Here is a 27351-nt window from a genome sequence, read left to right on the forward strand (position 1 = left end):
GAACGGTAAGAAGCCTAATTTGGCAATGTACAAACATAATTTACTCGAGATACCCAATTACTACAACGCAATTTTAAACACAATTGCGCAGATTTAAAGCAATAATATAAATTTACCAGTAGTCTCTAAAATAAATCTTGTGTTTCATAACACGGAATAATTGCGCTCATTTCTTGTGGCAAGCCTCACTACACCGTCGAAACTGCAAACTCAGTAATTGACGTCTTTTAAAAAGGTACACAAACTGTAAACAGTATTACTCGATGTTTTTAACTATAATACAACCAAACAGAATGCCACATTCAATCTCCCTCAAATAGCATGCGCTGGGTGTCTTCGAATAATTTGGTTTCTCATACCTGACATGTTACATAAAAAGCCAGCCATGCCTAGTGCTGTGTTGAACAAAATAAGATTCCCTTGCCATCCAGATATGTTGCACTAATATTTGTGCAATGAAAGCACGTGCACATTTATTTGCATACACCCAACAATAACAAAAGTCAATAATATACCAAAAAATATAAAGGAAAAAAATCATAAACAATCATCACCAGAGCCATGTAGTGTTGAGCAATAAACCAATGAATAATTAGGTATGCATAAATTGATCAGAAGAAACACTTAAAAAGGATATCTGTTGGCATCACGGTTGAAAAGTAGTCACCTTTCCGGTGCCATTCTACAGCAGTAACTGTCTGCAAAAACAAATCCACAAATGTTTAATTGAACAACTACAGAAATTCAATCAACAAGTGAACCAAGATGGAAATGGAAACAAATGTGAAAACACCTTGAAGTGCCTTAACCTTAAACCCATATGTTTGTCATCTTTAAGCCAGCTTACACTAGGTGCTTTATCACCTGCAAACTCGGGCATGATTAGAAAAAAAAACAAAACCACGATTCTGGGACATAAAATCTCATAAGCATTGATATAAATAACAAATCAACATTCACCCAAGTGACCAGTTAGGTTTAAACTTTAAGCCGATCCCCCTTCCACTAAAAAGCTCAGTTGGGGTTCATAGGCCAACTTGAGAGTTTGGATCTCTTGGAGCCTTCTATTGAATGTTTAGATCAAAACCAAAGTGACAAAAGCACTGACCAGAGTCATCTGATGCTGTTGAAGAGTCAATCCAGAGAAGCTCCTTAATCTGGTTCTGCAATTCTTCATCCCCCAAACCAGTGTTCAGTAGAAGTACATCTTGTCCCCTAAAACCAAAGATTTACCATTGATTTATTTTCACAATCAAACCATATATAAACATTAAGAATTTTATAGAACAAAAGGTATATGACTCTTAATAGCCAATAAAATCAGACTTACGCAGAAACAGCTAGAATATGCATATCAGGCAGAGGATTCCAGGAAACACAGCTGACAGCTTCACCAACTTCCCACCGCCTAAGACATCTGCCAGTTTCAACCTCCCAGACACGGACAGTTCCATCACTTGAACCTGAGCAGATAGCAGAAAAGTTAGAGACCCATCTCCATCCTTCCTAAATTGAAACAGCAATATATGTCATCAATATTCATACCTGAAGCCATCCATTGCCCTGAAGCTTCAATGGAAATTGATGTAACAGCATCTTCATGGCCTTTATACTCAATATAGCATGTTATGGGATAAGGCTTAAGCTCCTCTCGACTCGGAAGCTTTGGCTTTAAAGATTCAGGATCAATATTAAGCTAGAACACGGAAAGAAAAGAAAAAGTGAACAAATTATACCAATTATAGTATACACACATTCGCACCAAAAATCAAATCAGTAAACTAGTTCTCTGACAGATATTTCACTCACGCGCTTTTTCCGAACTCGAGGGCACAAGTACAGATCCAAACAACGTTCAAAGGATTCCTTCATAGCATTCTCATATGAAGGGATGCTCCTCATAGACGTAAACCTGACCAAGTAACATTTATTAGCCCGACACTACAGAAAGAAGGGAGTAAAAACGTTTGCCCTGAAACAAAGTACCTTTTTGGAATAAACTTAGGACGGTCTTCCTCAAACATCAATTGATAAGAATTTATCTCCTCTTGAGTTGGAATGTACTCTAAAGGAGGATTATAAGATTCATCATGGCCTACAAAATGAAATTATGTTATCAAACACCAAGGTGCACCAAAATCAGAAGGAAAAACAAATATTATCTATTAGTAGATTTTGGCTCTCCAAAATGTAAGTCGCGGTTAATACCAGGTAATTTCTGCTTAGGGACAGGAATGTAAGCCAAATGATTTGATTTTTCTGTCGAACCAGAATCATCTCCCCACAAGAGATATGGACCATCTTCCTCTTTCGGTTTGTCAAAAGTAATTGTTCCCTTGCTCTAACATATTGTACAACCTGTAGAATCACGGAAGTTTAAAAGTGATAAGAAAAATCAATTTGTTTCCAATGTCCTCCTGAACATCTCCACATTAGTAAACAAAGGAATGGTTACCTTTTTAGCTTCCCACTTTGAAGGAATAAACCTCCTTTTTGGTTCAGGAGCATTAGACAATGGATGCTTGGCATCTTCCCATTTATACCAGTCAACATAATCCTGAATATTACATAGGAGAGATGAAATTTAGGAAGAAAACTGTGCACACTAATTATATTTAAAATTGTACTCAAAATCCCTAAAAATTAAAATAAGATGGAAACTAAACACATATCGGATAAGGATCAAAGTCAGAATGTGGTGCCTGGTTCTTGAGCAGTCTACGGACAAGTTTGATTTCATCTTTTGTCAGCTCAACTACCTCATCATTGTACTCATCATAGATTTTCCGCCTTCAATGTTTAAGAATGTAGACAGATCAAATATGTTTCTAGAAGGACAGTAACATTAACAAACTATAAAATAATATTCCCCCACAGATGTACGTGCTATACTTATAACAAGAGAAAAGGAAACCAATAAGAAATAATTTCATAATAGGACTCGTGCAAAAACAAGCTATTTTGCCCTTGTAACCCAACCACAAAATACCATGGTCATACTTATCTTGTAATCCATGGCTGATGGAAAAGTTCAAAACCAAGTGGCTAATATATAAAAGATGAAAAAATTAAACCCATAAATTTCAAGTTCTTAGACTATATGTCCTGGTATTTCCATCAGAACATGTAGGATTCTACCAATTTTTCCACTATTAGACTTTGGTAGACATATTTAGTGTGCATTTGGTTGAACCCATTTTGAATAAATGATTGACTATTTTCCCCAGCTTCCTATAATAGTTCTTCACTGTTTATTTATTGAAAATTACCCAATTTACCTTCTTTAATGTATTGTAATCTGTTCTGCTTAGGGGCATAGGGTTTAAAAAATAACAATGCTAATTCAAAATTTAGGCCTCAACATAATAGAAAGGATACCAAATGTAACGTCTCAAAGAAAATATTATATACATCGAGGAACATACTCTCTGTGTGTACTGAGTAGATGGATGTAAAGTTGAGTGTTGGCGTTTACAAGCATTATGAGAAGAAAAGAATACAATAATGGAAATTGAAATGAAGGAAATAAGTAGCACAGGAGGAATGAAACTAACCAACTCTTAGAATCGTCAACGTTTGCAAGAAATGAATCTAACTTGTCTTGCTTTTCCTTTTTCTTGATCTTCTTGCCCTTTATGTCGTATCCAATATGATACCACTTCAAAGGTACATCTCCGATAGTGTTTCGAGGAGCCACCTATAAAAGGAACACAAATGGCGTAAGCATAACACAGCTTCTTAGAATGAGGCAAAATCCAATACGTGAGCCTGTTTCAGAAGACAATGACAGTGATCACCTCATCCTCGGAGGAGTCACTCTCAGCTGCTGGCTGATGGAGGTCAGAGCTCTCATTTCCACTGCCTTCACCATTGACAATGTCCTGCAACGATTTCTTCAACTCGTTACTTATGGTAACAAAAGCAACAACGCGGCCTTCTCGCTAAAGATGCCATGTTATTAAGAACAGAAGGCAGTTTACCTCGTCTACAGAAGATTCAGTTCCTTCGGCTTCTAAATCGCCGGACCTACCATTCTCAGGGGAACCTTCTTCGAACTCTGATTCAGCTTGCGAATCCAGGGAGACAGAAGATTCGTCATCATCTGCAGAAGAGTCCTACAAACAGAATACACAAGTACACTTCTAGCATTAGTATATAGTCACAGTTACAAAAAGTTATATGAAGTCAGAATTCCTTGAGAATAGCACCTCGTAGTCAGAGTCAGAATCGGATACTGATGGCGAAGGAACCTTATCAGAAGGCAATGGAGCTTCTTCTTCGTGGACGTCGTTTTTCGGCATCGTCTTCTTCTTCCCCTTCATTTTCAAAGTTAGGGCGCGTTAGGGTTTTGTTTGAGGAGGGAAAGGGTTTTACGAGTCGTTACTCAGTCGGCCGCAATTTGATTTCCCACGCCTTTGCTTTTTTGATAGGCCCAATCTTCATAAAACTCTGCCTTTAGAAAATAAAATTGTACCCTAAGCAATATAGGAATCATAGTATGATTTTTTTTAAGCAAATCAAATTATATATCAGCACTTTAAAATGTAAAAATATATATATAAATCTTAAATTACATAATTTTGTTGATTTAGTTTTAATTATTTATTGTAAGGTTTAATGTTAACATCTTAATAACGTTAAGTTTTATGAAATTATATAATTCTTCATTTTTTTCCTTTTTTTTTACATTTTTAATGTATATATTTAATATTCTTATTTTATTTTTAAATTATGTTTTAAATTTATAATGAAATATATAAATAGTTTTATCTTATATTCTTATTTTACCTTTAATTATGTTTTAAATAAAATTTAACATTGATGAAGGGTGCCTTTTACTTCCTTTTTTTTATGCAATTCTGTTTACTTTTATTTTTGAAGTAATTGATTTTTAAATTAAATAAATACTCGTGATAAAAAAATTATTTACACCACAAAAAAACAAAAAACAACTCACTCTTTTTTATCAAAAATATTTATAATTCAATAATATTTGTATTTGAATCATTATTATAATAATAATTCTTTTATTATAAAAAATAGACACGTACACATGTATTTCTAATCTATAAAAGACGTGTTTAATATTTTTGTTAAACTTCTAATTACAATTTAAAATAAAAAATATATATCTAAATAGTAAAAAGTGGTTACCTTTTTTAATAATGTAACTACAATTATTAATTTATTTTCATATATATATTGAGATAGAAATAAGAAAAACAAAGACAGACTTAGTTATCTCGTATTTATTTATTTATTTCGTTTTTTATTTTATTATTTCATTTTTATAATTATTTTTTATTTAATAAATTATTAATGATCAACTTAATTTAAAGTATTAATTATTTTTAATACTAAGATTTCATTTTTAATTTTAACCTTTTATGGTTTTTAATTACTTTATCCATAATAAAATTAAATTTAGAAAAAAATATATTTTAGTTTTATGTCTTAAAAATAGTATTTAAAAAAAACATTATAGATATATTGGGAATATAAATTATTTATACTATCATATAGAGAACTGTCATGTAATAATTTTTTTTTGCAAAAACAATGTCAATAAAAAAGTTGTATTTATCATTTTTATATTTAATTATTATATAAATATTTTTATTGTTGAATATTTCTCATATTTTTATTATGTAAAAATTAAAATAATGTTGTATAATACAAAAAATTAACATAAATCATATATATATATATATATATATATATATATATATATATACAAATAATTTTGTATAAGTGTGTAAATATTTTAATTAAATAAGTCTAACCATATATATTGTTTGTTTGTTAATGTATTGATTAAACAAAGGTTTAATCCTTTACTACATCCCTATTTATGTACGAATTTCTCAATTGGGTCCTCGTTTTTTAAAGTGTATCAAAATGGTCCTTAATTTTGAAAATTGATATCAATTGAGTCCTTTCCGTTAAGTTGGCTGGACGGCGTTAAAAAAATTGATGAGTGGATGCTGAGATGACGAACGAACGCTCGTCCACCAGCGAACGCGCTCGTTCACCAGCGAACGAACGCTCGTCCACCAGCGAACGAACGATCGTCCGTGTGGAACGAACGGTCGTCCAGCAGTAAGAGGTCGACGAGCGTTGGTTCGCTGGTGGACGAGCGTTGGTTCGCTAGTGGACGAGCGTTCGTTCGCTGGTGGACGAGCGTTCGTTCGCTGGTGGACGAGCGTTCGTTCGTCATCACAGCATCCACTCATCAATTTTTTTAACGCCGTCCAGCCAACTTAACGGAAAGGACTCAATTGATATCAATTTTCAAAATTAAGGACCATTTTGATACACTTTAAAAAACGAGGACCCAAATTCGTACATAAATAGAGACGTAGTAAAGGATTAAAGCTTAATTTTATTTGAATTAACTGTCGAAAGGGATAGGAAATATAAATCGGTTATTTGTGGACAAAACGGGATGGTAAATTGTATTTACAACAAAAACACTTTGAGAACACTGCGAGCAGGGTATTGGCAACACCAATAAAGATTGTAGCAATTTGGTTACCATTTTAATTGACTTCTTTTATCAGTTTTGTTTTATCCTAGGTAATTTATTTCCTTACATTTACTTTCTTGCATCTTTGACTTTCTAGTCTATTTATTTTCTCGTCATTTTACAATTTTGGCATTGTTTACATTGCAATATTTATTGTTCAAACATATATTATCTTTGTCTTCACATTATCATATGCGTTATTGAAAGCAAGTTAAGATTTCTAAGTGTTAAGATTCTAAGATTATGTAAGGCTGTCTGAAGTTCAATTTGTTGTAAGCAATGCAAGAATTGTTAATTAATATTGATAAAAAGGCAATACAATGAATTAGATATATTTATGTATCTGCAAGGGCCGGACGCCGTACGGAAGGATCCATGTGTACGGACGCACAAACTAATTGGGCGGATCTCCATGCGGACGAGGCGGACGCCCATATCACATGGACGAATCTTCGCGGACACGGCCGGCAAATCCGAACGCCGGACCAAAGATCCCACATGGGCGGATCTCGCATGGGCGGATCTCCGTGCGCGCGAGGCAGACGCCCATTTCACATGGGCGGACGTCCACGCCCGCCAAAACACTAATCAACATGACTTAAGGAAAAGCAGCCTGGTTTAAAGGTAAGTAGAAATTAGAAGCTATTGGGCCGTTTTGGGCCGTGATTAACTTTTCACTAATCCCAAGCCCATAGCGAAAACTATAAATACAGGTCCACGGTGAGTGGTAGATAGGTTACATTGAATGCACATTTATTGCTATTCTAGAGAGAGAAACCATTGCTCAGAAACTGACTTTGGCATCGGAGAATCTTTTGCAGGTCTCCACCCCTCAGGATTGAGAGAAGGAATCGAGAATCAGGACAGAAGATCAGCCACCGGGACAAATTGACAGGAGGTCGTGGAGGTTTGGAACTACACAGCCCTACACATCCGAAACATTTGGCGCCCACCGTGGGGCCGTGTGATTTAAAAAACCCAATGGTGACCACGAGAAATATGAGCTTAGACGATCCCGCTGAGATGATGCGCGCGCTACAACAAAAAATGGACGAGATGCAGCAACGTCATGAAGAAGAGATGGCGGCCGTGAAGGCCGACTGCGAAGCCCGGATAGCTCGGGAGATCGGGCGGATGAACGGGGAAGAACGAACGAAGGATAAAGGAAAGGGGGTGGAAGGAGAACGCCCGCCCCCGGGTACCGAGAGCGATAGGACTTGGAGGCCATCCGGATCGGAGGCAGCGGAAAGCAAGGCTAAGTCGGTGCACGCGGAAAGCGCTGCCGAGGACGGGCGGATGGTTATCAAGCCGGAGCCTTCATCCACCCTATTGCTCCCATTTACCCAGAACATAATGAATGTCCAAATCTCGGAGCAATTCATGGCTCCGCAGTTCAAAATGTATAACGGAACGACGGACCCCGCGTCCCACATCCAGACATTCTCAAATGCGATGGCGTTCCGAACAGGCAATGACGCCATTTGGTGCCGAGCATTCTCGCTCTCTTTGGAAGATGAGGCACTGGAATGGTTCAACACCCTCCCCCCTAATTCAATAGAAAATTTTGCTGGATTGAAACAGCTGTTCGTCAAACAATTTGCGGCCAGCAGCACTCAAGATCTGACCGTATTCGAATTAATGACCCTCAAGCAGGAGAAGGACGAGACCTTGCGGACGTTCATGGACAGGTATCAGAAGACCGTCCGGCGAGTGAAAAGCCTGACGCCGGAGCTCGCCCTTCACTACATCCTGCCGGCTCTTAAGCCGGGGCCGTTCAAAGATAGTGTCTGCAGGCGAGCACCCAAAACAATGGAGGAATTGAGGGAAAGAGCAGCTGATGAAATAAGGGTGGAGGAGATGAAGCTCTCCTATAAAAAAGAAACTCAAGAGGCCAGAGGAGAGAGGACGGACGGTAATAAATCCGCCAATCCTACGGGAAAAACGTTCGGCCCTAGGCCCCGGGAGCAGAAGAAAGGACCCCGCTTCCAACAATATACGCCCTTGAACGCCTCAAGGGAGAAAATTCTCCGAGAGGCCCTAAGTGCAGAACTGATAGTGGAGCATGAGGGACTCCCAACTTCGAAGAACGCTGACCGGAGCAAACACTGCTCCTACCACAAAAACATGGGTCACAGCACCGAAGAGTGCTGGACCCTCAAGGACAAAATAGAGGAGCTCATCCGGGCGGGAAAGCTCAAGAAATACGTCCGCGATGAGCGTCCGCCATTACAAACCGAACGACCTGCTCAGAGGCCGGCCTACCGAAAGGACGAGCCAAAGAGCACGAGGACAGAGCGACCACGCTCGGAAAGGCGACCAAGCAGAAGCCGTAGCAGGGAGCGCCCCTTGAGAGGGCATATCAACACCATTTCCGGGGGATTCGCGGGGGGAGGATCATCTTCCTCCGCCCGTAAACGCCATATTCGGGCCCTCCATTCCGTCCATGTGGTTGATAAGCCGCGCCGTTCCATGCCGGCCATCACCTTCTCGGATGAAGACTTTCACGCCCCCGATCCCGACCAAGACGACCCAATGGTCATAACGGCAGAAATAGCACGTTACGGGATAAGTAAAGTCCTGGTTGATCAAGGAAGCTCGGTCAACATCCTCTACTGGAAGACTTTCCTGCAGATGGATATCTCGGAAGATCTGATCGTCCCCTACGATGGACAGATAGTGGGATTTGCCGGAGAGAGAGTTGACACGAGGGGGTATGTGGAATTACGAACGAGGCTGGGAACCGGACGATCTAGCGAGGAGAAGAGGGTCCGGTATTTGCTGGTGGAGGCCAACACGTCGTACAATGTACTGCTCGGGAGGCCGTGTTTAAACGCCTTTGGAGCGATCGTCTCTACCCCCCACCTCGCAATGAAGTACCCCTCCGAGAGGGGAACTATCTGTACGGTCCGGGCGGACCAGAAGACGGCACGAGAATGCTACGCGGCGGGGTTGAGATTGCACGTCCGTCCAATGAAAAGACGGGCGACCGGCTCTGAGGTGGCTATGGCAGACCTCGACCCGAGGACGAATACCGAAGACCGCTTGGAACCTATTGGGGAAACCCAACCTATCTTGATAGGAAAGGAACCCGCCCAGACCACCCTCATCGCCAGGGAGCTAAACCCTGAGACGGAAAGGGATCTGAGGGCACTCCTGTGGAAAAACCGGGATCTATTTGCATGGACGGCAGCGGATATGCCGGGCATCCATCCCGCCGTAATGAGCCATAAGCTCTCGCTTTTCCAGAACGCTCGCCCAGTGGCCCAGAAGAAGCGACGAATGGGCGAAGAGAAACGTAAGGCTGTGCAAGAAGAGGTGGACAAGCTGAGGAAAGCCGGTTTCGTCCGGACAGTCACTTACACCACGTGGCTAGCTAACGTGGTCATGGTGAAGAAGGCCAACGGGAAGTGGCGTATGTGTACTGATTACACAGATCTGAATAAAGCCTGCCCGAAGGATTCCCACCCCTTGCCCAGTATTGACGCCTTGGTGGACGGCGCTTCCGGGCACCGGGTATTGAGCTTCCTAGACGCATATTCCGGGTATAATCAGATACCCATGTACGGGCCGGACATTGAAAAGACAGCTTTCATTACGGAGAAGGCTAACTTCTGCTACGAGGTTATGCCGTTCGGCCTGAAGAATGCAGGGGCAACCTATCAGCGCCTAATGGACAGAATCTTCCAGGGCCAGATAGGCCGGTGCATGGACGTATACGTAGATGACATGGTGGTCCGGTCAGCAGACGGAGAGGGGCACCTCAAGGATCTTGAGGAAGTTTTTCGCCAAGTTAGGAAATTTGGCATGCGCTTAAATCCCGCAAAGTGTACGTTCGGGGTAGCAGCCGGAAAGTTCTTGGGTTTCATGCTGACATCCAGGGGGATCGAGGCTAACCCGGACAAATGCGACGCGGTATTGCAAATGCAGAGTCCGGCCACCCTTAAGGAAGTGCAGAGACTGGTGGGACGCCTCACTGCTTTATCTCGGTTCATCCCCAAGTTGGCAGAGCGGATGAGGCCGGTCCTGCGTAAGTTAAAGAAGGGGACCGGCCAGTCATGGGACGACGAATGCGAGCGAGCATTCCAGGACATCAAGATCCTCCTTAGCAACCCACCGGTCATGAACCGACCGGTCCCAGGTGGAGATTTGCACATCTTCTTGGGAGTGTCTGAAACGGCTGTCAGCGCCGTGTTGATGCAGGAACGGCCTCAGGCGAGGCTAATTTACTTCGTGAGCCGCACGCTCTTGGACGCAGAGACCCGGTACCAGCGGGTAGAAAAGGTGGCCTTGGCCTTGTTACATGCCTCTCGAAGACTTCGTCCTTATTTCCAAAGTTACCAGGTCATAGTCCGGACGGACTTCCCAATCTCCAAAATCCTCCGGAAGCCAGATCTAGCCGGACGGATGGTGGCCTGGGCGGTAGAGCTCTCAGAGTTCGGCTTGCGCTATGAACCAAGAGGATCGGTTAAAGGCCAACATCTGGCGGATTTCGCGGCCGAATTACCCTCTTCCGGCCAAGACGTCTGGAACTTGTATGTAGATGGAGCTTCCGGCCGCTCGGTAAGCGGTGCCGGCATCGTACTTGAAGGTCCCAATGGTTTCCTACTGGAGCATTCTTTGATATTCAAATTCAAAGTATCCAACAATCAGGCCGAGTACGAGGCCCTTGTAGCCGGCCTCGAACTGGCAAAAGATATGGGGGCGAGGAGGATTACCTGTCGCACGGATTCTGAGCTGGTGGTGGGCCAAATGAATGGCAACTTCCAAGTCAGGGAAGAACGCCTTTTGCAATACTATCAGAAAGCGACCGAGCTCACCCGGGCGTTCGACAAAGTGGATATACAGCATATTCCCAGGGAGCAAAACACGAGGGCGGACGTACTATCCAAACTCAGTTCGGGAAAGGAAAAGGGGCAGCTGACTACTATCGTACGGCAGGTTCTACTACAGCCTTCTGTAGAATGCTCGGTGGTATCCGGCGGAGGACAAGATTGGCGCGCAGGAATCCGGGAAATCATGAACCGCCAGGATGAGGGGCGGATGGTAGGTCCGGGCGAAGCCAAGAAAGTCGCCCGTTATTTTATCATGGGAGATGACTTGTACCGAAGGGGATTCTCCTCCCCCCTCCTTAAGTGCCTGGGGGCTGAAGAGGCATACTATGTCATGGACGAACTCCACAACGGCGTTTGTGGCCTCCACACGGGCTGGAGGACGTTAAAAGCCCGGCTACTGAGAGCCGGATATTATTGGCCTACCATGGAGGCGGACACAAGAGCGTTCGTCCAAAAGTGTATCCGCTGTCAAGAACACGCCAACAACTCCCATCTTCCGCCACATGCCTTACATTCAATATCCTCCCCTTGGCCATTCGCACAATGGGGAATGGACATCGTAGGACCGTTCCCAACAGGGCAGGCACAGAAGAAATTCCTTTTGGTGGCAGTTGATTACTTCACCAAGTGGGTGGAGGCCGAACCTTTAGCAACAATCACGGCCTCCCAGGTCCAGAAATTCTGCTGGAGATTGATATGTCGCTTCGGCCTCCCTCAGTCCGTCATCACAGATAATGGCCGGCAGTTTATTGACAAAAAACTCGCCGAATTCTTCAAAGGGCTAGGGATCAAGCACATCACCAGCTCTGTAGAGCACCCCCAGACGAACGGACAAGCAGAGGCAATGAACAAAACCATAGTTTCGGAACTCAAGCGGCGTTTGGGAGAAAGGAAGGGAGCATGGGTAGACGAGCTGCCCGAGGTCTTATGGGCCTATAGGTGCACACCTCATGGAACCACAGGCGAAACCCCTTTCAACTTAACTTATGGTACTGATGCCATGTTGCCGGTTGAGCTGGGCGAACCGTCCTTAAGGCGAGAAGTCGAGGACCTGAACCTCAACGATCAAGAGTTGAGAATCGAATTGGACTCCCTGGACGAACGGCGTGACCGAGCGGCGCTGAGGGCCGAAGCTTGCAAACGAATGGTCGAGAGAAAATACAACTCCAAGGTCCGCCCAAGAAGTTTCCAAGAGGGGGATTTGGTATGGAGAAAAACGGGGGATGCCCGCCGAAACCCGGCGCACGGAAAACTCGCCGCCAAATGGGAGGGGCCGTTCAGGATAGTGGAAGCCCCGGGAAACGGAGCCTACAGGCTGAAACGCATGGACGGACGTCCCATCCCCAACACCTGGAACGCCACACATTTAAAGTTTTACTTTAGTTAATGTCAAATACTTGATTCGATGTATCCCCATAATCAATGAATCAAGATATCTGTTTTCTCCCACAAAGCTAATGTCGTCTTGTAGAAATGTAGTAACGAAGGATCGTCCGCCCTACCAAACTCCAAGCTGGCAAACGAGCGTTCCAAAGAGAACGACTCTTAGCTTGGTTGGGCGACGAAGTGAAATGACGTCCGCCCTACCAAACTCCAAGCTGGCAAACGAGCGTTCCAAAGAGAACGACTCTTAGCTTGGTTGGGCGACGAAGTGAAATAACGTCCGCCCTACCAAACTCCAAGCTGGCAAACGAGCGTTCCAAAGAGAACGACTCTTAGCTTGGTTGGGCGACGAAGTGAAATAACGTCCGCCCTACCAAACTCCAAGCTGGCAAACGAGCGTTCCAAAGAGAACGACTCTTAGCTTGGTTGGGCGACGAAGTGAAATGACGTCCGCCCTACCAAACTCCAAGCTGGCAAACGAGCGTTCCAAAGAGAACGACTCTTAGCTTGGTTGGGCGACGAAGTGAAATGACGTCCGCCCTACCAAACTCCAAGCTGGCGAACGAGCGTTCCAAAGAGAACGACTCTTAGCTTGGTTGGGCGACGAAGTGAAATAACGTCCGCCCTACCAAACTCCAAGCCGGCGAGTGTTCCAACGAGAACAACTCTCGGCCTGGTGGGGCGACCCCGCGAAAGGATTATCCGCCCTACCAAACTCCAAGCCGGTGAGTGGTCCAACGAGAACAACTCTCGGCCTGGTGGGGCGACCCCGCGAAAGGATTATCCGCCCTACCAAACTCCAAGCCGGTGAGTGGTCCAACGAAAACAACTCTTGGCCTGGTTGGGCGACATCGCGAAAGGGTTGTCCGCCCTACCAAACTCCACGCCAGTGAGTGTTCCAACGAGAACAAATCTCGGCCTGGTTGGGCGACATCGCGAAAGGATTGTCCGCGCTACCAAAATCCAAGTTGGCGATTGTTCCAACGAGAACAATTTTCAGATTTGTTGGGCGACGCTATGCAACTAAACCGGATAAAAATAAAGGCAGATAAAGATGTGCAAAATTAAAAAGCTGTGTATTAATCATTTGCGCTTAAAGGCGCTGCGATCTACAAAAAGACCGCCCAGCCAACCTCTGGAACACTCGAGACGTTGGATGGACGGTCGAAAGATACACCTCCAAAAAACAATATTGAAAAAGAGAAAAATTCTAATTCTTCCCGCCCCCAGCGATCTCCACGGGCGGCTCGTTCTCTTCGACGGCATTCAAGTCCACAAGGACGCCGTTGAAGACGTCCTTTTCTATATCCACGCCCAAGGCAAAGGGATCCTGGACGCCCGCCAAGAGAGTCACTTGGCGAAGAGCTTTGTTGAATCCCTCCTCATGTTCAAAAAGGATGGTGGACTCCAACTCAGCAATCTGTTCCTTAGCCTTAGCCACTTCAAGAGTGAGCTCCTCATTGGCCTTGGCGCGGCACGACTCGGCCTCCTTCAAGCAGGTTACTTCCGCCTCCAGCAGCTCAATTTTCTGGCAGCTCTCTTCCGCCAAACGCTCCTGCTCAATCCGGGCAGCTTCCAACCCTTCAGCGGACTCCCTCTTAGCTTCTTCTAGCTCGGCCTCAAGCTGCTCGATCCTCTTATCGTATTCGTCTTGATTCAGTACCATCTCCTCCAAAGTCAGCTGAAGGGAGGCCGCGTTTTTCTTCTCCCGGTCAAGCTCGGCCCGGACCTCTGCCACTCCGGGGCGGTCGGCCCACTCCTTCAAATACCAAGCCAAGGCGGATGTCCGGGTTGACATCTCCAGCATGGCGTTAGTAAGCTCCAATTCGGAAAGTGGTTCAATGAGCGCCCGTTGGGAGGAGCTCATGTGAAATTTGGTGCGGTCGCTCATGCTAAAGTCCGGGCTGAAAATGCCGCCAGGAAGAGGAACGAACGGGGCCTTCCCCCGATCCTTCTCCTTGTCTTTGCCCTTCCGGGCCTTCTTTGAGGCCGAGCGAGAAGACGACCCCTCTTTGTCTCGTCGCCCCTCCGCAGTAGGATCTGCTCTCTTGCGCTTCGAGAGATCGGCTGAAACAGTGGCCGCCTCAGACAAAGGTTCCACGTGGGCGGTCTCCAATTCCGGCGGAGGATTGGGAGGCGGTGCCTGCATACTGTGACCCCCGGCTCCGGCAGCAGGGGTGATTCCTACCTTAGGAGCAGCGCGGGTGGTCGCCTGGCGGACCCCCGAAGGAGGAGGACGGGGCGCATCTGGAACAACAGTCGGCCGGGCGGTCGACGAGCTAGCCCCTGACTTCTTCCTCAGTGCAAAAAAGTTGGATTTGCGGGGACCGGGATTCGTCATTAATTCTGCAAGAGACAGGAAAATTCAGAAAATTTAACGTCAGTAAGCGAAAAACAAATACACCCAACGGGACAAGACCATACCGAACGCCTTTGGTCCACAATCTTCGAGACTAAGGCATTCGACCAAGTGGCGGGCGGATATCCGGCGGGGGAGGGCGTTAATGGTGCGCACAGCTTCTAGGTCGGCTGCTGTCAAGGCTCCTGTGGAAGTCGCCCTTATGTGTCGGGGATCTCTCGTCCAATAAAGTGGAAACAGCGGATTCCCTTCATCGTCAGAAAATTCGCGAACGCCGACTTTGTTAATGATTATTTTAAAGTAATGTTGTTTAAAATTCTTGAACGAATCAGAGAAGGGGCGAAAAAGGGTCCTGCCCCGTACCGATCTAAAAGACACCCAGCCGCCAGAACGGGATGGGCGGACTACAAAGTAATGAAAGAAAACCGGGATGGTTGGGGTGACACCTACTGCCAAACACATAGCAAGAAAAGCCTGCACGGCCGCCCACGAGTTGGGGTGCAGCTGCGTTGGAGCCACGTTGACCTCCCGAAGAATAGCCGTTTGAAAATTAGTAAAGGGAACCCGGACAAAAAGGTGGGTGAAGAAAGCCACATACATGAAAAAGAAATCGTACGGACTAGACCGCCCATCATGGAAAACCCTCTCATTTAGCAAAGTTACCCCGGCTTTAATTAACTTAGAGTCCTCCACATCCCGGACAATATGGATGCGACGAACCTGCCACACTAAATCCTTGCGAAAGGCGTAAGAGGAAGCATACCGGCTAGGAACAGGGGGAGCCAAGTCCGACTCAGCCACCCCTTGACCTTCCGGTTCAAAGGGGGACCCGACCACGGAAATACCGCCCTTGAGCAGGAATAGCGGCAAGCCATGAAAAATCCGGTCATCCGCCGCCGCCGGTGAATCGGGATCCGCCCCAGAAGACCCAATCGCCTCCTCCAAAAAGTGAGAAGACACTGAGCTGAGAGAATCGCTGCTGTCGCCCCGCGCCGACCCCTCCCGGACTCCGCCCGACGATCCAGAACCTGACTCGATGGACACAGACGCCATTTATTACCTGATGGAAAACAGAATCTTGAGCGCGTGAATGATGAGGATAAGTGAAAATGACACCATCTATTCCGCTATTTATAGGGAAAAATTAGTAACCGTTGAACGTATCTTGGCCGTCTAGATTTGGTACAACCAACGCTCCAGATTTGGCGACGCTTCAGCCCTATTCAATGAGGACGCGCCACGTGTTTTCCCGCTCGAAATTCAAATTCAAAAAGCCCACTGGATAAAGCCCAATTACGGGTTCCCGACCCCCACGCGCCGTATCCAAAATCCTACGTCCACTACGTGTACTAGGACTTGGGGGGCTTGTGTACCAGAGAGTGTCGGGTGCCGTACAAGGGACGCCCGAAATACCGAAACCGCCGAAGGGCGCCGAAGTGCCAGGCACCGTACGAAGGGCGCCGAAGTGCCAGGCGCCGTACGAAGGGCGCCGAAGTGCCAGGCGTCGTGCGAAAGACGCCCGAAATACCGGGCGCCATACGGAAGGACCGTCCGGTTGCCCAATGATCGCCTACCCAGATGTACCGGAGTCCACTCCGGAGGCCACGGTGACTTACGACAATGCCTGTACGCAATCGTATAAGGCAAGCCGGAGGTTCATGCGTTGAAGAGCCGGCCAGAGATTGAACCTAGACCCGGTATAAACTCTCCTAACCCTCCTGTAGCAGGGAGGAACACCTACCAACCGGGTCGAACCTCTTTATAAGAAAAACTTTGAAGAACTCACAAGGAATTCTACCATCACAGAGCGGCCCGACACGACAGCCACTGCATCAAATCTTGCCTGTTAAGTGACCCAAAGTCCTACGTTCACTACGGGCACTAGGACTTGGGGGGCTTGTGTATCTGCAAGGGCCGGACGCCGTACGGAAGGATCCATGTGTACGGACGCACAAACTAATTGGGCGGATCTCCATGCGGACGAGGCGGACGCCCATATCACATGGACGAATCTTCGCGGACACGGCCGGCAAATCCGAACGCCGGACCAAAGATCCCACATGGGCGGATCTCGCATGGGCGGATCTCCGTGCGCGCGAGGCAGACGCCCATTTCACATGGGCGGACGTCCACGCCCGCCAAAACACTAATCAACATGACTTAAGGAAAAGCAGCCTGGTTTAAAGGTAAGTAGAAATTAGAAGCTATTGGGCCGTTTTGGGCCGTGATTAACTTTTCACTAATCCCAAGCCCATAGCGAAAACTATAAATACAGGTCCACGGTGAGTGGTAGATAGGTTACATTGAATGCACATTTATTGCTATTCTAGAGAGAGAAACCATTGCTCAGAAACTGACTTTGGCATCGGAGAATCTTTTGCAGGTCTCCACCCCTCAGGATTGAGAGAAGGAATCGAGAATCAGGACAGAAGATCAGCCACCGGGACAAATTGACAGGAGGTTTTGGAGGTTTGGAACTACACAGCCCTACACATCCGAAACAATTTATAAAATTGATTTAGGATATAAATAATTTACAAATAATTCTTTTATTGATCGTGGAATCCTAAATTAAATACTCTAACTTAGATTAAAAAATGAATTGTTCATTAGTCGCATTAGAAGAATCCAAAAGTCAAGTTTAGATAGTTCATTAAAATTATAAGAAGTGTAATTCTCAATAAACTTATTTTTTATCGGTATTATTAATTGTTAGTATTTGGAAATATAGGAAGAATTGAATCTAAAACCACTCGCACATTTTCTTCCAATTTTATCAATAAGCCAATCTTATAGCTCTAATATACTTTCACTTGAATAAATGTCAAAATTATTCTGATTGTATTTGTGCTCGTGTGATGAAATTGCATTCATATATCTCTAAATATACCATTTAATTTGCATTCTCCAAAATAGGGGAACTTATGTACAATAGTTTAACTTTTAGGGTTAAATTATGTGTTTGTCCCTTATTTTATAGAAAAATTTCTGATAAGTTTTTTTTTTTATATATCTCAATTCGGTTTTTATTTCTCTTTTTTATATATCTCAATTCGGTTTTTATTTTAGAAATTTTGGTGCAATAAGGTTTTTTTTATTCATAATGTATTAACATGTCAATATGTGTGTTTTTAATTTAAAAAAAGTAATAAAAACTTATCATGTGTCAAGTTAGCATATTGTCACATGATAATGAAAATGAAATGTGACAATTACAATACCACATGTTAATGTCATGTCAAATATCATTTTCTTAATATCAATTTGATCCTTAAATTTATTATTTTGATTCAATTCAGTTCATTTTTTTTAAAATTCAATAAATTCTTCTTTTTTCAAATTAATACCTGTAACATCCCAAAATACAGTAATCACTATAATTCAGAATTAATTACAATTAACAGTAATCACAAACAGTCTTTGCATTAAAACAGGATTAAAAGCCTAACGGCATCAGTACAGAGGACGCGTATAAACGCATACAATGAAACCAAGAGTGAACGCTCTATAATACATAAACTAACGTGCACCAAAATACATCAGAGATGAATAAGACGAACGGCCTTACAAAATAGGTGGCCGAACGTTATAACTATGCTAACATATACAGCCTAACTACAACGAGCACTCTAAGGCTCGGCCTTTACTTCAACTTCAACCAGATTGGAGTCGTCCAAATTTTCTTCTTCCAGCATTGCTTCAAGGGATGCACCACCATCTGCTCACATCCACAACGGATGATCATTGCATTTGACAAGACGGAGTATACATGTACAGTGGACAACACAATGGAAATGCAAGGGTAAGCTTATAATATTTAATTTTATACAATTAACACATACAGTCACACTTCAATTCAAGCATACAACATGAAACTTATCATAAAATTAGCATATCAATATACATATAAGACAGACCGTCCGGACCGTATGAACCATGTAGTTACAAGCGTCCTTGCACCCGAGTGATGTAGTAACTGGGTAACACCAAACAGCTGCCACTCGAGGTTAACCCTATCTGCCCGAAGTACTCAATGGACTAGGGTCTCCTGCCATTCCCACGCATGAATACCCCCTTCTACTTGAAGAGGCGTATCACGGAATATCAGGATGGACTGCGAGGCTTAACTTATCCAGGTTCATACTTTACCATTCAATATTTCACACATCTGAGACGTTCCTCCTTGGAACGCTCGTTAAAATCCATTTCCAATAATTCTTTCAAAGTATCATTCTCCCATAATAACAAGTTCCCTTTATTCACATTCTCATTCTCTGTTCCATTCTCATATATTAACAACAGGCATCCTTTAATCAAATAAGAACGAACTTATTACAGTGCATTTGACTTCACGCTTCTGAACAAAAGAAACGAACTATAGTCCACTTACGGACGTTAAGAATACTAAAATAGTTTAAATGGGATTGAGTTTAGAAAATCAGAGTAATACTTAGAAAATATTGAGTACAAAGACTTTAGGTTGAATTAAGAGAATAAATATCTTACAGAATAACTTAGATAAAGAATAGTTTAGATAAATAACCAGAGAAGTTAAAGTACAGAAAACAACTCTTACTGTAAATGAACGAACGTTCAGAAATTTACTTTGGACGAACGTCAATTACGTTCGCTCAGAATTCAATAATAAGGACGAGCGTTCAGTTTGAAACCGAACCCTGCTTTGGACGAACGCTAGGTCAATGACCGAGCACAAATCAGAACGAACGCTGGATACAAACCGAGCGCTATTTAGGACGAACGCTTCGGTATAAGACCGAACGCCCATTCAGACGAACGTTCAGTATAAGGGCGAACGCTCTATAGAACGATCGTTCGACATAAGGCCGAACGACATTAAGGACGAACGCTCGACATGAGGCCGAACGTCACTGAGGACGAACGTTCGACTTAAGGCCGAACGTCACGTATTTATAAAGTTTCAAATATTTATCTAAGCTGAGCTGAAACGAACGCTCATTCACTAAATTGGGGACGCTCGTTCTCGAGCAGAATTCATTCCAAATGAACGAATTCCAACTAAGTTATTTTAATGAAAAACCGAACGGTCTATGACCGTACAGTGACGAGCGTCATTCATAAAAGGGAAGATTAAAATTCCAGATTTCTCAAACTTAACAGAATTTTCCAGATTTCATTTTTTCCAACTTTATAACATTCATTCCAGATTTAATTCACCTTCAACGTCATTATCATACAGTTTCAATATCCAAATCCTTCCAAATATATCATAAACATACTCCATTCATATATAATCAATTCAACATGCATTTTAATCAAGATCAACAACACATATCATACATAAAAGTCAGTGTTCATCCATAACAGATCAATCAAAACCAGCATTCGTATCAGATCTCAGTAACCATTCATAACAGCTCAACTTCATGAAATTCATACATGCACAATAACAGTGATCATCCATACAACTCAAATCTTATATTCTTCATTCATGCAACTCAGATCATTCAACATACAGTATAAATTAAACATATAAGCTTCCCTTACCCGGATTGAAATTCAAGCTTGTTCTAGATGTATAAAAATGGCTTCGTCCAACTACGTTTTGCTTAGGATTCTTGACTCTTCCAGAACCAAATCTAACCACAGATTACAGAACTCTTAGAATACCAGTTTGCATGCAACTAAAACTCTATTTTTTCCAGAACCTAAGGACGAACTACGAAAGGGACTTACCAGTGTCAGTCTTTGAAGCTGTTCGGTCCAATGGATAGCTCTTAGTGCAGTGGGTGTTCCTACGGTGCTGAAAACGCGATTGGAGAAGAAACGTAAGGATTACAGTAGAGAGAAGTTTAGGGTTTTTAGAGAGAGGTTGGAGAAGATGAAAGGGTGAGTTCAGAGGTTGAAGATGAGTTCGTGTAAGGAAAAGAGAGTTTTCGAAAAGTCTGGTTTTGTTAAACCAACGTTCAATTGGAAGAACGTGTCACAGGTTGCCACATGCACACCAAACTCTGATTTAGAAGATTCCAACGTGACAAGTGGCGTGTGTGCATGCAGAGTTTAGTGCGTTTTAATGTTTCAGAGAATGATGAGCGTGGTGATTCGTGCACGTCAGGCAGAAATGTGATCAGCTTAGGAAGTGGGTTTTAAATGGCTGGGAATGAGGTGGCAAGCATTAAGGGTGAGATGTCAGGATTAATTTAAGCTAATTATTAAGGGTCTCACATTCTCCATAACTACAAAAATTTTCGTCCTCGAAAATTTAGAACTTACCCGTGAATAGGTGTGGATATAAGTTCCTCATTGCACTCTCCACTTCCCACGTTGAATCTCCAGTCTTTTCGTCCCATACAATCTTTACCAAACGGATGTCTTTTCCTTTATGCAGCTTGGTACGTTCATCTTCAATGCGGACTGGTTGTAGTTCCAACGTTCTGTCTTGGTGCAGTTGGATGTTTTCCAGCTCCAAGACATGAGAAGGATTAGATATGTATCTCCTAAGCTGAGACACATGGAAGACCGGATGTAAATTTGATAATTGAGGAGGTAACGCGAGTTCATAGGCTACTGGTCCAATCTTCTTTAAAATCTGATACGGTCCTATGAACTTGGGAGACAGCTTCTTTGGACGAACAACTCTTCCCACTCCAGTGATTGGATTCAGTCTCAAGAATACGTGATCTCCTGCAGCAAACTCCAAAGGCCTCCTTCTTCTATCCGCATAAGATTTCTGCCTGCTCAGGGACGTCTTCAATCTGTCTTGGATCAATTTAACCTTCTCGGTTGTTTGCTGGATGAGTTCAGGTCCAGTGAGTACTTTCTCCCCTTCTTGAAACCAGCAAAGTGGCGTTCTGCACTTCCTCCCATAGAGAGCTTCAAACGGCGCCATTCCAATGCTAGATTGGAAACTATTGTTGTACGTGAACTCCACCAGTGGCAAGACCTCATCCCATGCGCCTAAGTGGTCTAGGACGCATGTCCTCAATAAATCTTCTAGTGTCTGGATGGTACGTTCAGATTGGCCGTCAGTTTGCGGATGATATGCTGAACTCATCTGCAATTTGCTTCCCAATTCGCCTTGCAGTGATTGCCAAAACCGAGATGTAAATCTCGTGTCTCGGTCAGAAATGATGCTTGAGGGCACTCCATGAAGACGAACGATCTCATTGATATACAACTTAGCCAAATTCGTCATTGACATCTTCAAATTCACTGGTAGGAAGTGAGCGCTCTTCGTTAGTCTGTCCACGATCACCCAAATTGAGTCATGATTCCTCACTGTTCGTGGCAGGTGAGTCACAAAATCCATGGAGATGCTGTCCCACTTCCATTCAGGAATTTCCAGTGGTTGAAGCAAACCACCTGGTCGTTGGTGTTCGGCCTTAGCACGCTGGCAAGTTAAGCAAGACGCTACAAATCGTGCTACATCACTCTTCATTCCAGGCCACCAAAACGATTTTCGTAGATCTTGATACATCTTAGTCATGCCAGGGTGCATGCTAAGACGACTGTGATGAGCTTCCTCCAAAATAATCCGCTTCAGCTCGCCATCATTGGGAATGCACGTCCTACCATGATAACGTAACATACCATCTGTTCCAGCATTAAACTCCTTAGCTTTGTCTGTACCGAGTGCATCAAAGATCTTCACCAATTCTTCATCCTCACGTTGCTTCATCCAGATACGATCAAACACGTTGCTGGAAATTCTAAGGTTACAGCACTTGATGCTGTTCGGTTCTAATTCGAACTGTAACCTTAGATCTCTGAAGCTCTCCACCAAATTTAACTCTTTCACCATCATAACCGAGACATGCACTGCCTTCCTGCTTAGAGCATCCGCAACTACGTTGGCCTTCCCAGGGTGATAGAGCAGTTCAAACTCATAGTCTTTCAGAAATTCTAACCAACGCCTCTGCCTCATGTTCAGCTCCTTTTGATCAAATAAATACTTGAGGCTCTTGTGATCACTGAAGACTTGGAAAGTGGATCCGTAAAGATAATGCCTCCAGATCTTCAATGCGAACACAACAGCTGCCAATTCTAAGTCGTGTGTAGGGTAGTTCCTCTCATGGATTTTCAATTGACGAGATGCGTAAGCTACTGCTCGTTTCTCCTGCATCAGTACACAGCCCAACCCTTGATGAGACGCGTCACAGTAGACTTCAAAAGGCTTGGACGTGTCTGGAATAATTAGCACTGGAGCGCTCGTCAATTTATTCTTCAATTCTTGAAAACGTTCTTCACATAAATCTGTCCACGCAAACGGTTGGTCTTTCCTGGTGAGCTGAGTCAAGGGTGCTACTATCTTAGAAAATCCTTCAATAAAACGCCTATAGTAGCCCGCAAGACCAACGAAACTTCTTACTTCTGTGACTGAACGAGGACTCTTCCATTCCAACACTGCACGCACCTTAGCTGGATCCACTGAAATACCTCCAGCCGAGACTACATGGCCCAAAAACTGCACCTCCTTCATCCAAAATTCACACTTGGACAGTTTGGCATACAACTCCTTCTCCCTCAACACGCTCAGCACTGCCCTCAAGTGTTCTTCATGTTCATCATTGGTCTTGGAGTAGATGAGAATATCATCTATAAAAACAACCACAAACTTGTCCAAATATGGCCTGAAAATACGGTTCATATAATCCATGAACACTGCAGGAGCGTTTGTTACTCCAAATGGCATCACCACGTACTCGTAGTGTCCATATCGAGATCTGAATGCTGTTTTCTGGATGTCATCCTCCTTCACCCTGATTTGGTGATATCCCGAACGCAGATCAATCTTAGAGAATACCGTTGCCCCATGCAGTTGATCCAGCAAGTCATCAATCCTTGGCAATGGGTATTTGTTCTTGATGGTCAGCTTGTTCAACTGTCTGTAGTCTATACATAATCTTGAGCTGCCATCCTTCTTTTTCACCAAAAGCACAGGCGCTCCCCATGGTGACACGCTTGGCCTTATGAATTGCTTCTCCATGAGTTCTTCAATTTGCTTCTTGAGTTCAACCAATTCCGCAGGCGCCATCCGATATGGTTGAACTGAAATAGGTGCTGCCGTGGTCACCAAATCAATGGTGAATTCAATTTCACGCACAGGAGGCAGTCCAGGAATCTCTTCTGGAAACACATCCTGGAATTCGTCCACAACCGTTCGTCCTTCAGTGCACTTAATGGACGAACTCTCAGTAATTCCATCCGCACCCTCTCGGTCTTCATGCGTCATGATCAAGAAGCAAGATGCGCCCTCCATAATATCTTCTTTCAACTGACCGAGTGTCACACCCAAACATTCCTCATCTTCTTCAGGAAATACTAACTCCTTCTTGCCACAATCTATGAGAATGCGATTGGTATTTAACCAATCCATTCCCAAAATTATTTCTAAGTCTTTGAGAGGCAAACAGATAAGATTCACCTTGTACCTACGTCCTTCTACCTCAATAGGGCATCTAACACACATGGTAGACGTCCTAACTTCACCCGCAGCTGGTGTTGACACCATCAAATCAAAATTCATCTCGCTCACAGCTATTCCCAACTTATCAACGCACGCCTTCGATATGAAGGAGTGTGTTGCCCCCGAATCAAACAGCACACAACATTGCATTCCATATAACAAGCAAGTACTGGTGATAAGTGTACCTGAACTTGCTGCTTCCGCACCAGTAATTGCGTACACACGCCCAGTAGCTTGGGCTCGACCACCCCTTCCTTGCTGATTTCTTCCTGCGTTTGGCGGCCTCATCACTGCGCGTCCGCCCATATTACACTCATTCTCCAGATGGCCATTTCGCCTACACCGAGTGCAATATTTTACTCCCACCAGTTGAGGGCATGAAGAACGATAATGGGGTCCTCCACACTTGTAGCACACAACACTGCCTTGCTGCCCAGACTGTCCAGCAGGAATCAAGGCTTGAGATCCACTTGTGTTGGCTGCTGGACGAGCGTAAGGGGATCCTCTCTGATTCACATTCCCCCTTGAGACAATTGGCCCCCTTACTGTTTGCTGTTTCTTATACCGTTCCGCCTCTGCCAAATTCTTTTCCAGTACCTTAGCCCTCTCCACCATGGCAGGGAACGTTCGGATGCATAAACTGGAAATCACAACCTTCAGATCACTGCGTAGACCATTCTCAAATTTTCTGCACTGCCACTCCTCACTAGTGGCCATTGTATTGAATCGGACAAGGTGTTTAAACTTATTGGTGTATTCTGATACAGACATTCCACCTTGAGCCAGTTGTAAAAACTCCACCTCCTTTGCAAACTTTACGCTGTCAGGGAAATATTCCTCATAAAACTTATTACGGAATACTTCCCAAGTAATAGGGCGGTGAGCGTCTACCAGTATGGCCCTTGTGCTCGTCCACCAATGGCTTGCTTCTCCAGTTAATAAGTATTCTGTATACGCCAACCTGTTCTCATCCGGACACCTTTTGGCGTTAAAAATCCTCTCCATATCCCTTAGCCACTGGTCCGCCTCATCAGGAAGACATTTGCCACTGAACTTGGCAGGGTGATGCTGGAGAAAACTCTCCAGACTCCATTCAGTAGCGTTCGGTTGAGCAGCGTTTGAAGAAGATGCTCCAGGAGCACCTCTAGTTGCAGCCAAGATCTCCATCAACTGCCTTTGCGTGTTTTCAGAATTGACACGCGAGGCCTCCAAACCTTGCATAGCAGCTTGGTTTTGCTGCATCAAGGTGGCGTTTTGCTCCAGCAACGTGGTATTCTGTTGATGCAATCTTTCCACCACGGTTTCCAACAATCTAGTGTTGTTGGACGTTTCGGACTCATTCGGTTGAGGAGGAGGAGGCAATCTAGGTGCCATTTGTTCTCTGGATACAGAGAAAACAAACGATCGTTAGTAATGTCTAAGAGTTAAAATAGTGATAACTCATTAAACATGCAATAAGCACACAGCAAAACACAGTGCACTCATAACCCTACAGTGTCCCTTAATAGAACAAAACTGCTCTGATACCACTAATGTAACATCCCAAAATACAGTAATCACTATAATTCAGAATTAATTACAATTAACAGTAATCACAAACAGTCTTTGCATTAAAACAGGATTAAAAGCCTAACGGCATCAGTACAGAGGACGCGTATAAACGCATACAATGAAACCAAGAGTGAACGCTCTATAATACATAAACTAACGTGCACCAAAATACATCAGAGATGAATAAGACGAACGGCCTTACAAAATAGGTGGCCGAACGTTATAACTATGCTAACATATACAGCCTAACTACAACGAGCACTCTAAGGCTCGGCCTTTACTTCAACTTCAACCAGATTGGAGTCGTCCAAATTTTCTTCTTCCAGCATTGCTTCAAGGGATGCACCACCATCTGCTCACATCCACAACGGATGATCATTGCATTTGACAAGACGGAGTATACATGTACAGTGGACAACACAATGGAAATGCAAGGGTAAGCTTATAATATTTAATTTTATACAATTAACACATACAGTCACACTTCAATTCAAGCATACAACATGAAACTTATCATAAAATTAGCATATCAATATACATATAAGACAGACCGTCCGGACCGTATGAACCATGTAGTTACAAGCGTCCTTGCACCCGAGTGATGTAGTAACTGGGTAACACCAAACAGCTGCCACTCGAGGTTAACCCTATCTGCCCGAAGTACTCAATGGACTAGGGTCTCCTGCCATTCCCACGCACGAATACCCCCTTCTACTTGAAGAGGCGTATCACGGAATATCAGGATGGACTGCGAGGCTTAACTTATCCAGGTTCATACTTTACCATTCAATATTTCACACATCTGAGACGTTCCTCCTTGGAACGCTCGTTAAAATCCATTTCCAATAATTCTTTCAAAGTATCATTCTCCCATAATAACAAGTTCCCTTTATTCACATTCTCATTCTCTGTTCCATTCTCATATATTAACAACAGGCATCCTTTAATCAAATAAGAACGAACTTATTACAGTGCATTTGACTTCACGCTTCTGAACAAAAGAAACGAACTATAGTCCACTTACGGACGTTAAGAATACTAAAATAGTTTAAATGGGATTGAGTTTAGAAAATCAGAGTAATACTTAGAAAATATTGAGTACAAAGACTTTAGGTTGAATTAAGAGAATAAATATCTTACAGAATAACTTAGATAAAGAATAGTTTAGATAAATAACCAGAGAAGTTAAAGTACAGAAAACAACTCTTACTGTAAATGAACGAACGTTCAGAAATTTACTTTGGACGAACGTCAA

At 43.7% G+C, this 27351-nt stretch overlaps 1 protein-coding gene and 1 pseudogene across 2 annotated transcripts; one reads left to right on the forward strand and one right to left on the reverse strand.

The window, feature by feature from the left end:
• Positions 1-126: 126 nt before the first annotated feature.
• On the reverse strand, positions 127-4440 carry LOC148190803 (ribosome biogenesis protein BOP1 homolog; annotated as a pseudogene). Its single transcript, XR_015783048.1, has 14 exons — positions 4209-4440; positions 3981-4115; positions 3798-3881; positions 3555-3697; positions 2703-2790; positions 2456-2557; positions 2209-2358; positions 1987-2095; positions 1810-1912; positions 1546-1696; positions 1331-1463; positions 1109-1215; positions 794-864; positions 127-698 (listed from the first exon to the last, which is right to left on the reverse strand). The product of XR_015783048.1 is annotated as a ribosome biogenesis protein BOP1 homolog (transcript).
• A 3133-nt stretch (positions 4441-7573) lies between these two features.
• LOC148190804 (uncharacterized) lies at positions 7574-12745 on the forward strand. Its single transcript, XM_088102118.1, has one exon. It carries the CDS (start codon positions 7574-7576, stop codon positions 12743-12745), a length of 5172 nt encoding a protein of 1723 aa, XP_087958244.1.
• Positions 12746-27351: the final 14606 nt, after the last annotated feature.

Source organism: Vigna umbellata, chromosome 11, assembly GCF_029865625.1.
Source record: "Vigna umbellata cultivar VRB3 chromosome 11, Vumbellata_1.0, whole genome shotgun sequence".
Lineage (NCBI taxonomy): Eukaryota > Viridiplantae > Streptophyta > Magnoliopsida > Fabales > Fabaceae > Vigna > Vigna umbellata.

What these genes read in the sequence shown, in the direction of transcription:
- LOC148190804 (XM_088102118.1), top strand. Translation starts at nt 7,574, where the DNA reads ATGGACGAGATGCAGCAACGTCATGAAGAAGAGATGGCGGCCGTGAAG.